This window comes from Myotis brandtii, unplaced genomic scaffold (assembly GCF_000412655.1).
Source record: "Myotis brandtii unplaced genomic scaffold, ASM41265v1 scaffold240, whole genome shotgun sequence".
NCBI lineage: Eukaryota > Metazoa > Chordata > Mammalia > Chiroptera > Vespertilionidae > Myotis > Myotis brandtii.
The window spans coordinates 4,440,411-4,455,843 of NW_005359064.1; the positions used below are offsets into that span (position 1 = coordinate 4,440,411).

At 49.4% G+C, this 15,433-nt stretch overlaps 1 protein-coding gene across 6 annotated transcripts in view; it reads right to left on the reverse strand.

The window, feature by feature from the left end:
• SLC41A3 (solute carrier family 41, member 3) overlaps positions 1 to 15,193 on the reverse strand; it is a 30,977-nt gene extending 15,784 nt beyond the window's left edge. For 2 of the 6 annotated variants that reach the window (XM_005866928.2, XM_005866927.2), the window contains exons 1-4: positions 14,887 to 15,193; positions 8,600 to 8,755; positions 4,898 to 5,005; positions 2,167 to 2,238 (exon numbers count right to left, since the gene is read on the reverse strand). In XM_005866928.2, coding sequence (XP_005866990.1) covers positions 2,167 to 2,238; positions 4,898 to 5,005; positions 8,600 to 8,755; positions 14,887 to 15,141 — 591 coding nt within the window. In that variant the 5' untranslated portion in view covers positions 15,142 to 15,193. Of the gene's footprint in view, positions 1 to 2,166; positions 2,239 to 4,897; positions 5,006 to 8,599; positions 8,756 to 12,675; positions 12,764 to 14,886 lie in introns of those variants that run through there. The other 4 variants (XM_014540293.1, XM_005866929.2, XM_014540295.1 and 1 more) reach the window with 4 other exon arrangements.
• Positions 15,194 to 15,433: the final 240 nt, after the last annotated feature.

The window sequence follows — 15,433 nt, forward strand, 5'->3', positions numbered from 1 at the left end:
CGCCAATGGGAAGCGTGTCGGAGGGATGGTTAATTACCATGTCTGTCTATTATTAGATAGGACTAGAGGCCTGGTGCATGATATTCATGCACGGGTAGGGTCCCTAGGCCTGGCGGGCGATCAGGGCCAATTGGGGCCTTCCTTCCCTGGTTGCTGGCTGCTGGCTGCTGGACAGGGCCTTCCTTCATTTCGCACCACCCTCTGGTGGCCAGCGAATGTCATAGTGAGCGATCAAACTCCCAGTCTCCCAAACTCCTGAGGGGACACTTTGCATATTAGCCTTTTATATATATAGATGCTGGAATATGCTGACATTATTAAAAAGTTTTCTTGTGAAACTTGTTGCGCCACTTATGTTTGATGTTTAGTGTTTTAAAAATAGAGGGGACAAAATTTTACCCTCACTATCATTCAGGCCATGTGCCAAGACACTGCCTGGCCCAGAGCGGGACTTAATAAATGTTTGTTAAATCCAATCATGTGAAAATGTACATACATATGACAAGGATTTGGTGTAAAACAGAAAAGTAAAACTGGTGACTTGTAGCGGAGGTATTTATCACTTACCCCTTGCCAGATCCACTGTTAGGGGTATCATGAGTGTCTCATTTAATCTCTGAAACTCTTCAGCTACAAGCCAAACCTGGCTGTACATTATCCATATACCTTACAGCAAGCATGTCAAACTCGTGGCCCATGGGCCACATGCCTCATTTATTTGGCCCCTGTTAGCCTCTGAGTTTGACATGCTTGCCTTACAGTATATCATGGGTGGTCCTGGCCCATGCAAGTCACCTCAAGTGGAGAAAGCAAACATCCAAACACAGAATTGCAACAAGGGCAGCCCCAGCAGCACATGCAAGGCACCAAAGAGCTGTACCTGGTGTCAGCTTAGAACCAAGAACTAACTAGAGCAGTGGTTCTCAACCTTCCTAATGCTGCAACCCTTTAATACAGTTCCTCATGTTGTGGTGACCTCCAACCATAAAATTATTTTCATTCTACTTCATAACTGTAATTTTGCTACTGTTATGAATCGTAATGGAAATATCTGATATGCAGGATGTATTTTCATTGTTACAAATTGAACATAATTAAAGCATAGTGATTCATCACAAAAACAATATGTAATTATATATGTGTTTTCCGATGGTCTTAGGCGACCCCTGTGAAAGGGTCGTTCGACCCCCAAAGGGATCGCGACCCACAGATTGAGAACCGCTGAACTAGAGTCTTTAAAGGGCTTCATTGCCAAGTGAACAAAAGGAGAAAGGACATTCCAAGAAGAGATAACCGCATGTGCAAGACATGTGGCTGGTGGGAAAGGTGGGACCAGACTGTGAATGCTTTTTGGACCAGGCCCACACTTGGACAAGGGGAACCAACAGAAGGGCTGAGAGAAGGAGAGGTCTGATCAGCTTTAGGTTTTTGAAAAGGTCACTTAGGTTACCATGCAGAGGTGAGTGGAAGGTCAAGAAGCCTGAAGCAGTTAAAACAGTGAAGACATTTGCAGTCAGCAAGGGGACCAAGAGGCCGAGGCAAGGAGGGGCAAGGCTGGATTCCTGCATAGCTCAGAGGTAGGATGCTCAGTACCTGGATATAAGGATAAGGGGCAGAGAAGCTGAGGTGACGCAGTTTCCAGCTTAATTAAATGGTAAGACTATTCACTAGGCATAGCTGGCATGATTGATTATCACGTGCAAGCTAGACACCATGCCTCTCCTACAACCCACAGCTCACAACAGCCCACCCTGCAGGTGAGGTGAAGTGACTTGCCTGAGGGTCCCCAGCTGGTTGACTCCCAGAGTGAGTTTTCAATCATCAAACCAGACTGAGTTGGGGACTTCAGAACAGGTGAGTGTGAGAAGGGAAGGTGATGAGGCCAGATCTAGCTATGCTGTTTCAGGGATACTTTGGGGGGCAGTTTGCACCCTAGGCTACGAGAAAAAGAAATGAACAAGTACAGGCAAATCTTTCAAGAAGCCCCCAGCTACTGCAAGAATGTGGTCTGGTGGGCATGGGGTGAATGGATGAGTAGCTCCCATCCCCAGAGCTCAGTCCAGAGCGCAGAGACAAGGCTCACTGAGCCTTCACTCTTCCTACCAGCCTGGCTGCAGATTCCAAAGAGGGGAGGGGACCCATCCACCAGGTAAAGGGGAGAGTCACCTGAATGAGGGCGAGGTTACTGTTGATGACTCGGTGTTGCTCCCGGGGGTCATCAATTTGTCCAGTGTTGGCCTAGTGTGGAGAGAAAAGGGCAAAGGGTAAGTCTGCTTAGGCCCAAAGCCAGGTCAATCCTTCCTGGAAAAAAAGGCAGTCTCTTAGGAGAGAAATCAGCAAATACCACTTCATTGACGTCAGAACAAATTATTAACCAGCTTTCAAAAGAGTGACGGGGGAGTGGAGAGGTAGAGACACAGGTGCCTTTGAGAATCAGATGGTATCATAAACCACCTCTCCCATACCCAAGTGTGGAAACGCACACACATGTATACATGCACACAAGCACACACAGGCATGCGTGTCACTCACAATTTCAGGGCCACTTGACTCCCAAGTTCCTCCACACACCACAGGGGAGGAGGGCTCTGTGACCCTGGCCTGCGCCCTCTGCCAGTTCTCTGACCCCATTCTCCTGAAATTCCCTTCTTCCCACGCCAGTGGACATCTCAAAGAACCACCAACCTCCCAACCTCATCTCTGCAAATCATCCCACTTCAGAAACACATGGAAGTCCCTCTTCTCTTAGTATTAAAAAACAGGCTCAGAAAGATGACTTTCTCCTTTAAAGATGGTCGTCAAGTCCAAATATCATAGCAATTGCCAGCAAAATTCAATACGTAGATAAGAAAAGATTTCAAAGCAAATATGTTTTCTCAGCTCCTTTGTACTGAGTTCTTTAAGTTCCTGAACTTCCAGGGGCAAAATAGAATCACTTTTGTTTGTACAAATAAGGAGAGTTGTTGTTTGTCATTAGCATGACGGACGTTGGGGACGTATCACAGAACTGTCCCGGGGCCTCAGTCAGCTCTTCCACAGACAGACGAACACCCACCTCAGGTGCTCATAGGAACAAGGGAATCAGGTGGAGCAATCAGCTGCAGGACCTTCCCTTGCCTGGCTGACTTGTGCCAACAGTGGGATACCCACAGGCAGTAAGACTGTTTTGGGGTAAGAAAAGGCAGAGCAGTGCCTAGAGTGGCCATTAGAGGGACACACAGTCCCCAGATCCATAAGACCAGTTACTGGTACATACCTCTAGGCAACACATTTTGACTCTCCCTCCAATCACCAGAGGTAGCCTGCTCTAAAGAAGGCAGCATTCTCGGAAACACCGAGTAAAAGGAGATCTAAAATATAACTGTAAGAGAGTAAACTTCTGTTGTTCCAAGCCATTAAATTTGCAATACTTTGTTAGAGCTGTAACAGGAAACCTGACATGGGCTTAAGACACAGAACGTATTCTCTTACAGGTCAGGTGTCCAGCGGTCTGCAATGAGTCTGATGGGGCTAAAATCACGGTGCCAGGAGAGCCTTGCTCGAGGGGAGTCTGTGCCTTTGCCTTTTCCAGTCGGTAGAACAACATGTTTTGGCTCATGGCTCTTCCTCCATCTTCAAAGTGGCAGAACATCTCCTTGGTCTCTGCTTCTCTCAGAGGCCTTCTCTTCTGTCTGAAACTTCCCTCTGCCTCCCCTACATCAGTGCTCTTATGATGACACTGGGGTAATCCAGGATGCTCTCCCATCCAAGGCCTTTAACGTAATCACAACTGCAAAAACCCTGTCCATACATCTTTGAGGGCTGTTGTTCGGCCCACACCCCTCACCTGTCTTTCCTGAGTCCTGCACCAGGCAGCCCCTGCCCCACCCTTTGCACTCCACCTAAAGCCATTGCTCTTCTCTCATTTTCTTGAACACACCATACTTCCTCTTGCCACAGGCCTTTTTCACATACTGGGTTGGCTATCCAATGGGCATAGAGAGAGGAAAAGAATTTCAACTCCCGGGAAAGGTGAGAAGAGGGGCATAGCTAGGGGCCTTGTGAGTTAGAGCCCTCAGGAAGCAACTCTGGTTGTGGGGCAGTCACAAGCCCTCTGCAGAACAAACCCCCCCGGAGGTCATCACCAGCACTTAATACCCTGTCTTCTCTATGACATCCTCATCAGCCCTGTGGTGCTCATCATGGCTTCAGTAGAGAGAGGAAGAGAATTTCAAATCCCGGGAGAGGTGAGAAGAGGGCACAGCTAGGGGCACTCCTTGTGAGTTAGAGCCCTCAGGAAGCAACTCTGGTTGTGGGGCAGTCACAAGCCCTCTGCAGAACAAACCCCCCCGGAGGTCATCACCAGCACTTAATACCCTGTCTCCTCTATGACATCCTCATCAGCCCTGTGGTGCTCATCATGGCTTCAGTGTGAGTGCATGGAGCTGGGATCAGGGTCCAGGTGGCCGAGCAGAAGCAGCTCACAGACTTGGGCACAGGGACACAGAGCCCTGCCTGACATCGGGTTAGAGAAGAAACTCAGGGCACACAGGGGCTGGGCCTGGGCATACAGCAGTACAGCTTGGCTAAACAGGATGGCGGGCTGGAAAGAGTGACCAAGTAGAGTATCGTGACAGAACAAAACTCAACACTTCTTTTTGGAGAAAGAGCCCTGCCTGACATCGGGTTAGAGAAGAAACTTGGGGCACACAGGGGCTGGGCCTGGCATACAGCAGTACAGCTTGGCTAAACAGGATGACGGGCTGGGAAGAGTGACCAAGTAGAGCATCGTGACAGAACAAAACTCAACACTTCTTTTTGGAGAGCCCAACCCACCCACCTACAAGCTACGTCGGGGAGACCTGGTGGTGCAGACATGTCCCTCCCCGAGGGGTAGGTCACCCAGATGTCCACTTACAGCTGTGGAGAGTCGTGATGCCAGTGTCATCTCCAGGTTCCCCTTCAGGCCCACTAAGGGTGGCACCAATGTCAACAGGTCTTTAACCTCCACAAACACGGGCCAGTGCTGGTGGGACAGAACAAGAAGCTCAATCCATACACACATAATGGCATAGCTCGGACATTTCTTGAGAGCTTTTCACAAGTTACTCCTCACTCCCTGTAAAACAAATGAGTAAGACTAAATCGTTTCCTTTTTAAAAAAAATGTTTTTATTGATTTGAGAGAGAGAGAAAGGGAGAGAGAGAGAGAGAGAGAGAAAGAAACATCAATGAGAAACATCGATCAGCTGCCTCCTGCACTCCCCCTACTGGGGATCGAACCCACTACCTGGGCACATGCCCATACCGGGAATTGAACCTGTGACCTCTGGGTGCATGGGATAACACTCAACCAACTGAGCCACATTAGCCAGGGCCTAAATAGTTACTTAAGTGGCTTTAAACTAAATACAAAATAATGATGAAGCTGTGAAATGTTCTCAGTACTATTCAGTGAACAGGAGTAGAGGCCTCAAAAGAGTCCCTTTCTTTCTGGTCCTCAGAACCTGGGAAAATTGGGAGGAGCCTGGATCGAGCCCGTGGACACACTTGTTAGGTGTGCACAATGTGTTTGCAGAAACAGGAATGAGTCACCGATTTCAAAGCTGGGAGATCCACATGAATTGGGAGAGCGGAGCTGAGAGTGGCACTGCTTTCTCTGGGACAAGGACTCCCCGGCGGCCCAGGCCTGCTGGCTGCTCCAGGCACCAAGGCCAAGTGCAAACTGCTCGGGAGTATCATGTGGCGGGGCTCTGGATTTGTTTAAAGAGATAGAAGGTGCGTCCATACAGGTCTCTATCAAACATAAGGAAATAAAAACATGAAGAATGAGAGGGAAAAACAAGGAAAACTCATGGATATGGACAACAGTGTGGTGAGTGTGAGGGGGGAGGGGTGAAGGTGAAGAGGGCATAGAGTAGATGCTAAAAAAATTTAAAATTTAAAAAAATAAAAAAACGAAAGGGATGCATGTTTCAAGAAAACTAGAAAACAATTCTTTGTGGAGTGGAAACTATCCCAACCTACTTAACATGCAACTAGATTATTCCTCAATCATTTTAATGATTCTACTGATTTGTTTGAGCTCCCTGGCCCCCACAGTTATCCGTGACCCCTATACTAAAAGCTCCTCCTGGTTTTAGGATGCAAGAACTGAAAAAAAACACCTACTTTGTCAGCTAGGAGATAGGAGGCCTGGGGACCCCCATTGCCTGAGACAAGAGCTGTATGAAGCTGTGCGGATCCACTCACTTCTGGGGCCTGGGGAGTCATCTATAACGCAACCTGGAGGTGAAGGGTCTGGGCCAGGGCATCTTCCACACACACACACACACACACCCCACCTGCCCAAATATGTACTAGACTCCTCCTGTGTAACAGGCTCACCTCTGAGCTCTCCACACTGGCACCTAGGACCACATCCCCGTCCTCTGCTGACCTCTCTACTCTCTCCACCTTGACCTCCACTGAAGGCTCTTCCTCCGCCCAACCTTTTAATTTTTTTAAATGTAACTAAAGAATTTTATCTCCCCCCCCCCCTCCCAACCTTTTAACTTTTTAAAATGTAATTAAAGAATTTTATTCCCCCCCCCCAAATTTTTTTTTTATTTCCTTTTTCCATATAGGAAAGCTACAAGGTTAGAAATTTCACCAAAGTCTAATAAGCCTTGATTTAAGATGGGTCCAGGCTTTCAACTCTGCATAGTCCTCAGGTTACTGGACAGCCTTGTGGGCTCATTTGACCAAACTAACACACTTTCTCCAGAAAACGCAGGGGCAATCTTTTTCAAGACTCCGATTCGGCAGCTGAGAAACGCCGTTCAAGGACAGATTGAACCAAGCCGAGGGGAAGATCAGGCTGCCACCGGACCCCTGCCTGCCCTGTGGCACACGCGGCTCCTGACCAATCCTTTCCCACCAGATTCACCCCAGCCCATGCAAAGTCCGCTTCTGCCAACAGGAAAACCCAGAGTTTGGGAGACCCGCGGGTGCAGGCCTCCTGACATAATCCTGACTTCCCTTCACACTTGGTCTTCAGTTCCCCATTCTGTCCACATCCTCTCCTTTCCAAGGCTGGAGCCAACTTCCAGAGCCACCCCACCCTCCATCCACACAAACGGCCCGGAGGAGGTGAAGGCTGGACCGTGACCCTTCATGCAGGCATCCCCACTTCTTGCAAGTGGCTGCTTGGGTGTGGGCTGGGACACATCGTGGCCCAAGAGATTTGAGACGTCATGTCTAGACACATGAGGCATCACACAACCATGAGGGGTCTATTCAGGGACAAGGTCAACAGACGTGGAAGGTAAAGAAGAAAAACGGTAGGACCCTGGATACTGGGCGACACTGGTAATCCAGCGAGTGAACTAGTGCCGGGGCTGCCTGATCTGTAGACTTCTTTACAGGGATCAAAAATGATTTAGTGACTTTGAGTTAAGTTTTCTATTTCTTACAGCCAGAGCACCCTGGCTGATGCACTGAGGTCTGTGCTGGTGATGTGCGACGTCACTGGCTCAGATCTGCCTTCTGCGTGTTACACCTGCTGACCCAACTGCTGACGGAACCTTGATATCCCACAAGCCCCTCAAACTCAGGATTCTCAACTCAACCCTCCTCACCCAGCCCCCATGCCCTGCTCCACCCACCAGTTCTAAGAATCCTTCCTGCTCTGCCGGCAGGGACTTAATTAACCCCTCGTGTTCCCCGCCATCCTGCCATCCAAATCTTTGTAACTGTCTTACATTCTGCCACTGCCCTCTCCAGCAACACTTTAGACATCTAGCCAAGGCACTAGGGAGGCTGAAGTCAATCAGAAGTGATGATTCTTCACTTGTGAATCAGGACCACAGCTTCCCAGCTTCCCGCTGGGGCCTGGAGCCGCACCCTCAGGTATCTCTGACCCTGCTGCCAGGGTGAGTTTTGTTGCACGTAGATGACCATGGCACCCAGCCCTTTAGAACCCTTCATTGCCAATTCCACTCCTGGACACATACCCAATAGATATGAGTCCTTTTGCCCCATCCCCACCCCCAAAATATACAAAGGTGAACCTCTACTAATGGAGACCACCATAGCCCCTGGCTGGCCTGGACCTCCAGCCTGACCTCTGTCCCTTGTCTTCCCAAGGAAGAGCCCCACGAAGATTCTGGGGGTTGGAGGGAGTAGTGCCCATCACCCTCAGGTCACAACACAAGGTGCACTTGGTCACCCATCCTCACAGTCCTGCAAGATGGGTGCGTCTATTAGTCCCATCCACAGATGGGGAAACTGAGGTGGGGGACACTAAGGAGTTCTCTCAGATGTTGAGCAAATGGCAGAGCCAGGATTCGAACTCCTCAGTCCCTGCCTAATGAGTCTGCATTCCCTGGAAGGAAAATGGTTTGAGCTCCCGGGGCTAATGTGGCTCATGTGGGCTGACCTTCAGAGAGGGCTCAGAAGCTGTAAATCTCAGGCACTGGAGGACCCATCTGCCAGCACCGCTGAGCCTCAAGACCTGGCTTAGGGCTCAGCCCCACTCGGGGGCTCCCTGCATCCCCACACCTGTCCTATCTGTGATGCCTGGGAACCCCAGTCCGCCCAAGCCCAGGCCCCACACTGCCCCTCAGATGCCCGGTACGCACTTGGATGGTGTTCATCACCAGGCCGGCAGTCATCATGCCCAGACCCGAGAGCAGAAGGGGCACCACAATCTGGCAAGTGATGGTGAAGGTGGTCTCAGGGAAGACCCCGTGGGGGGACCGGGTGAGCTCACAGCTGAAGCCTCGCAGCTTCTTGCCCTGAAAGCGGAACTCCAGATTCAGCTGGGTGACCACCATGGTCAGGCTGTCAAGCACAGTCCCAGGAGCAAGATGTCCAGGCCCAGGAAGCCCTCCGTCCTCTGTCCTCCTCGCCCTCAGCGAGATACGTTTCCTAAGAAGTCCGCACAGGTAGGAAGGCCCGGTGCCCTGCGTCTGTGGAAGGTTCCCCAAGTGCCCCTCAGCCAGAGTCAGAGCGAACAAGTGAGGAGAAAAGGCCCGAGTGACTCAGCCTCATTGGGGCCTAAGCCAGCTCCTGCTGTCCATCTGATCTCAGCAGATAAGGTTTTCTTCAGAGTGGCTGCTACGTCAGCCGGGACCTCCCTCGGCTAGCCTGCCACAAGAAGGCTCACTGTCCCTCGGCACGACCTTGACAGCATCCAGCCCTCTGGCCCACGCTGGCTCTGGCTGGACCCAGAGATAGAGCCACGTGAGGACTGGCCTTGGCAAGGGCCACGCAGAGATCTGCCTACCTTGGCACGTGTGCCCTGGGCAGCCTCCACTCTTGGCAGATAAGGGCCTAGACAATCTCAGCATGAGGGACCCACTCCTCGGGCCAGGTCTACAGCCCTCTGAGGGTCTGCAGGTCCCCCAGATACCCATGTGGTCACCACGACTTTGATGTCCAGGGGATCATGGGCACACAAAGAAACTGTGTTCAGAGGAATCACAGCCCTGTTCTTTCAAGGGCCCAGGAGATTGGTAAACGTGCTTCCAAAAGGACCACATTCTCATCTGCTACAAAGGTAAGACCAACCCGGTCCAGGAGAAAGGGCTGGGCTGCCACCCGCCTTCCAGGAATTCTATTATTGTTGGGCATGTCCACCGTGCATTCACAGGTGCCAGGCTGGAGCAGGGATGAAGGCCATAGCCAGCAGAAGCCCAAAGCTGAGGGTCAGGTGCACACTCACCTATGGACTGAGGACCTTACCTAAACCAGGCCCTGGTGTAGGCCTCACCTCCTCTTCCTAAACCACGGCCCCCTTGGGCACTTAACTGGCTCCCCTGTCTATCCCACGCTCAAGTCCCATCCCTTTAGCCTGAGGTTCACAGTCCTCACAAGTCTAGATCCTACGACCTCTCCTTGCCAATTCCAGCCAAACATCTCCAATAACTGTTTCCTTCAAGGCCCAGATATTCCTCTCACTGCATCTTTCCTCGCACCATTCATTCACTCATTCATTCAACAGATACTTTTAAACCCCACTCAGGAGCCAAACATAATAAGCTCTAAATGTCTTTGGCATTCCTTCCATTGAGAGTTAGAGTTCTGTCTCCTCCCCTTCAGTCTGTGACTACTGGAGCAGAACTCGGTGGAACAGACACTGTGCCAGTCTGGTTCTGGGCCCAGATCTTGAGAAACTGACAGCTTCTACTTCCCATCTCTTGAGATGTTCATGCTTGAAACTCAGCCACCATGCTATGCAGAAAAGCTCAAGCAATCACATAGAGAGGCCACATAGAGGGGTTCCAGCCAAGAGCCCCAGCTGAGGTTCCAGTCGACAGCCAGCTGCTACTGTCATGTCACGTGAACTACTTTGGAGTGCCTAGCAAGCCACCCCCACAGAGGCTGCATTGAGCAGCCGGCCATTCTCACTGAGGCCTGCCCAAAGCCCTGCAGATTCACGATCAAACTGAAACACTAGCTTCCAACAGCCACAGAAGTTTGGTACGGTTTGTTGCATAGCTGCACACCACAGAAGAAAATTCCTGCAGACCCTGCCATGGACCATGCCTGCGCTCACATGGCTCCTTCTGCAGCTCCACACGAGGCCCAGGACAAATTCCTGCCTGGACTCATGGCCAGTGGAGGCACCTTCTTATCTTTGAGGCCTCGCTAGCTTCCTGGCCACAGCCTAACATATCCTTCCCCAGAATTCCCAAAGTACTTTTTAAAAAATCTGTCTGAAGGTAAGTCCACTTAATGCAAGCATGAACTGCTCAAGAATCTACTCTCCCTTCCTGGACTGTGCTCTTCTTGAGAAGGGAGTCTGATTGACTCACTACTGCAATCTTCACAGCACAGGAAACTATTCATTAATTTACTCCACAGATTAGTACTTAGGGCCTAATATTTGCCAGACTCTGATCTAACGGTCTAACAGATGTGGTGCATCTGTCAGTGGAATAGATATGAATTGAGCTTTCTGGTGTAGTAGATAATCGTAAAAAGGAAAATGTAATTATAACCTGGGAAAAGTTCTCTGAAGGAAAGTCAAGAAATGCTGAGAGCATAGAGCAGAATCAACTACACACATGCGCTAAATGACCAGCAAATGAACAAATGAATGAAAGAATAATAGATCTTCAGTTTCCCATGCTTCTCAATGCCTTTTAACAAGGAATCATTTCGTGTTAAATCAATCACCAGACTCTCAAAATATCTCCAGATGCTTACTAGCAAGTACTGCCTTCCGTAGGCCCTGAAAGCTTCACCCTAGTTAGTATCAGAGGCAGGACTAAGACCCTTAGCTCTTGACTCCTAGTGCAGACTGCCCCCCACTGCCCTCCCCTGTTGAACACTCCCTGACCCTTCCACCCGTACCCATAGGAGGCTGAGATTAATGGTGTGTTTCTGAGAAAACAGGTGCCGAAGTTAACTGGTTTAAGGGAGCTAGCCGGTTTAAAACAAAACCCCTCTCAGCTGGCCTGCAACACCGCCCACACCACTCCCAAGGCACACCCCTGGAGAGGCCCCAACAGCAATCACTTTCTTCTGACCTTGGCAACTCCTGCATTTTCTTTACGGTTTTGAATGTGTTCAGACATCATAATACAATGTCAACACACACAGCAAGACCATGAACCATTCTCATCAGGACAGGAGATATGGAAATAGATAATCACTTGTACAATTTCATATAGAGATTCCTGATTAAGCAAGTTATAAATCATTACAAAATTGTTTCTCATTTTTAAAAAATCAAGTGAGAAATTAAGATAAATACACTCACACACAGACATACAAACAGTAAAAAGTTCAGAAAGATATAAACCAAGGTGCTCAAAGTGGTTATGTTTGAGTGGCATAATTATAAGTGACCTTTATTTTATAATTTGCTGTATATTCTATTGTGATTATTTGCTTTTATAACCATCAACTGTCACCAAAAATAAATAAAAGATGCCATTATGTGAGGAAAAATTACTTTCCTTGAAACTTGAGAACAAAATATGTCAACACAGTTTATTGGGTCATAATAAAAAAAAAATCAAGAATGTGATTTTAAAAATAGTTCAGTAGCACAGTGGAAAATCTCCAAAGAGCTTAAATTGGATTCCAGGGCTGTACCAGGTAGCGGTGGAATCTGGGTCAAGCATCAGGTGGGTTTCTGGGTGACCTGTAACAAGTCCCTGCCCTTGTGGGCCTCTAACCACTCAGCCTCCAGCATGAGGGCGGGACTGCATCAGTGGTTTTCAGTCCACAATGCCATCAGAACTACCTGGGAGCTCCTAAAATGTGCAGCCCCACCTCAGGGCAGACCAGTGAATCAGATCCCCAGGCCTGTGGCATCAGAACCACTCCTCTATGCCAACACCCCTTGATTTTTAGGGTGTGTGTCATTGCAGGACAGTTAGGAGGTGCCGAGGGCAGGCAGAGGGCTTTGGGATGCATATGGCCATTCCTAGCTTTCACTTCTTATTCTTCAGTGAGAACTGGGAATTCCCAGGAGTATACCTTCCAAACGGCCTCCTATTCCTTTTGTGGGTCACCTTGAGCCTTGGCTGATTCTGAGCCAAATGGCCTGAATTCTTTCCCATCCTGTTAGGTCCTCAGAAATCAAGCCAATTACATTTTCAATAACAGGAAAGGTTCTTTATTTTCTGCTTCTTTGGCTAGGCAGACCCACCCACAAGTAAAAGTGGACTGAGTCGCTCACTCCCACCCCTGTCCAGCTTACTCTCATGAAGTTTCTCCAAACAGCTCCTTCAGGTCACTCAAGCCTCATTCCAGCATCTCCTCCTCAGAAAGTCCTTCTCGGACTCCCCGGAAGCCTACCACCCAGCTCTATTTTCATCACAGCCCTTACTGCCACCTAACATGGACTTATGCATCTACTGTCTGTCACCGATTGGCTGCCTTCTGCACAGGCCCTGACCAGGGCCTGGGCTGGGAGGAGCCTGCAACCAAGGTATGTGCCCTTGTCCAGAATCGAACCCAGGACCCTTTGGTCCACAGGCTGATGCTCTAGCCCAGGGGTGGGCAAACTTTTTGACTCGAGGGCCACAATGGGTTCTTAAACTGGACCGGAGGGCCGGAACAAAAGCATGGATGGAGTGTTTGTGTGAACTAATATAAATTCAAAGTAAACATCATTAAAAAAAAGGGTACGGTTTTTTTTTTTTTTTTTTAGTTTTATTCATTTCAAACGGGCCGGATCCGGCCCGCGGGCCGTAGTTTGCCCACGGCTGCTCTAGCCACCGTGCCAAAACGGCTAGGGCTCCCCACTTGATTTTGACGGCCATGAGAGCAGGGCCTGGCTGTCGTGTCCACCCTGGCATCGTCCAGCACAGTGCTGGCCCATGGCACACATACTCATGTTGCATGAATGAGTGAATGAATGATTAAATGAATAAACAAATAAACAGAATCGTAGAAACAAAGAGAAAAAGAAAGCCAGTCAGCCTTTCATACGGTTGAGTGGTGCCAAGCCTAAAATTATTATGATTTGCTGCCTTGACATCTGGTGAAACCATGGCCTCACTGCAACTTCCCCTCCCCTCTCTGCTCCAGCGGATAAGGACCCCTAGCTAAGCAATGCTTCTTATCAGGGGGACCAGGCACAGTTCCCAATTATCCCTGAAGTGGGTTTTAGTTCCTGCCAGCCCATGAGATTATTCAAACAGGCTAATCTCACCCTCCCACAGAACCAGTGGGCACCTCACCCTATTGTTACTACACAGGCCTGCCTCCCACAGCTCCTGGCAATTTGCTCGGCTCCCAAGCATAACCCGTGTGGCCCTGAGTGGTAGGCAGTGTCCTTCTCCCCCAGGCTGTGAGTACTGTGACTGATCAACTCAGTGATCTCATCTGTCCAATGCTGGGGTCATGGGTCCAGTCAACCCCATAACACTAAGGCAGGAATCCCTCTCTCATCAATTAAGTAAAGAAGAGGCTTTCAGAACCACAGCGGACATCATGCTCCTGAGAATAACAGTTTCACAGCTTGTTTTATTCATTTAAAATTAAGGGGGGAAAGGGGCGCTCTTCCTCTTGGGAGCATGCCCCTGCCTTCCCCTTCCTCTTCCCCTTCCCCTTTCCCTTTTGCTCCCCCTCCCCGTCTTCCTCCCAGAAGTATTACCTTTGCCTTTCTTTATCCTAAGCTCCAAGGGCCCTTCTTTTGCTTCTGTAACTTGTTTCCTGAGCCTACACAGCCCAGCTGGCTCACTTCTTCTACCTCTGTAACTTGTTAAATAAACTTTCTCTTATCATCTGGGGAAAAATTTAAGTAGGAACTGAAGGAACATTACCTGAAGGTAGAAAAAAGCAAGGTGGCAAATGGGATTACAAGACTAACAGAGTAAGTGCTCTCTTGAAGTTGGTTGCGGTTTATTTCAAAGGTGTGTCAATCAGATGCTGAGAAACAATGGTCAGGGCTTACTGACGGCAAAGATAAACCTTTTACTAAAAGTTATAGGCCTGGGGCAAGACTGCTCACCATGACCGGCCCACGTAGAAGTTTATGATCAGATCATCCTATGAAATTACTTTCCATTGAGCCCCTTTTATCCACATATTTAAGTTACAAGGCGGCAACCCCGCTGAGGCCATCAATAAGTCTGGCATTGATTAATGTGGATCGATTCTCCCTGGGGATACACACTCCTTGCACCCCCAGTCCCACAGGTCTCTAAACTGAAGTTATTGGCCACAAAGGGGAACCCATATAGTTCACCATGGGGCCCTCTCCTTCCTAGTCCAGAGCCTGCTTAACCTAGGTTACGTTACCAGTAACTAAAAGAACCTTTACCAATTTGTAGGAAAGTTGTATTTGAGAGGAGGAGGCCCTGCCCCATGTTCCTCAAGCTGGGCCCAACATGTAGCTGCCTCCTCTTTAGGATGACATTAGGCAGTCCCCCAACACCATCATCCCCATTTAGTTCCCACCTACCTGGAAATAGTTCAAAAGTATGCCAGCCCCAGACAGTCCCAGGCCTGCAAACATGAAGGGCACTGTCACCTGGAAGCCAATGGATAGGGCAGTTTCCTTGCTGAGTTCAGTCCCCAGTAGTTTAGAGGTCACCCTTTGGCTCTCAGGGACAGTCAGAGGTCCATCTTCTGAGGCCGCAGGGAGTCTTCCTGTGCTGAGGGCGGGTGGCAGCCCTAGCTCCTCCGGCCTCCTCTGTCGGGTCTCTGTCCCATCCATGTGAGCACGGCTGAGCCCCTGGCAGCCTTCACCTGGGAGACACAAAGCAGCAGGGATGGTAGGGCAGAGTTCCTGACCCCCAATAGAGCTGATACCCTGTAAGTCCGCAGGCCCTTCTCACAGAGGCTGGCATCATCCCGTCAATCCATAGCCCTTCACTTGGTGCCTGCTCCACATGGCCTCCTGCAACCCCAATTTACACACATTTTTATTTAATATGCACATGTTTGAGAAAAAAACACACACATACAAAAGACAGCATCAAAATACATGAATTATAACCAGCAAAACC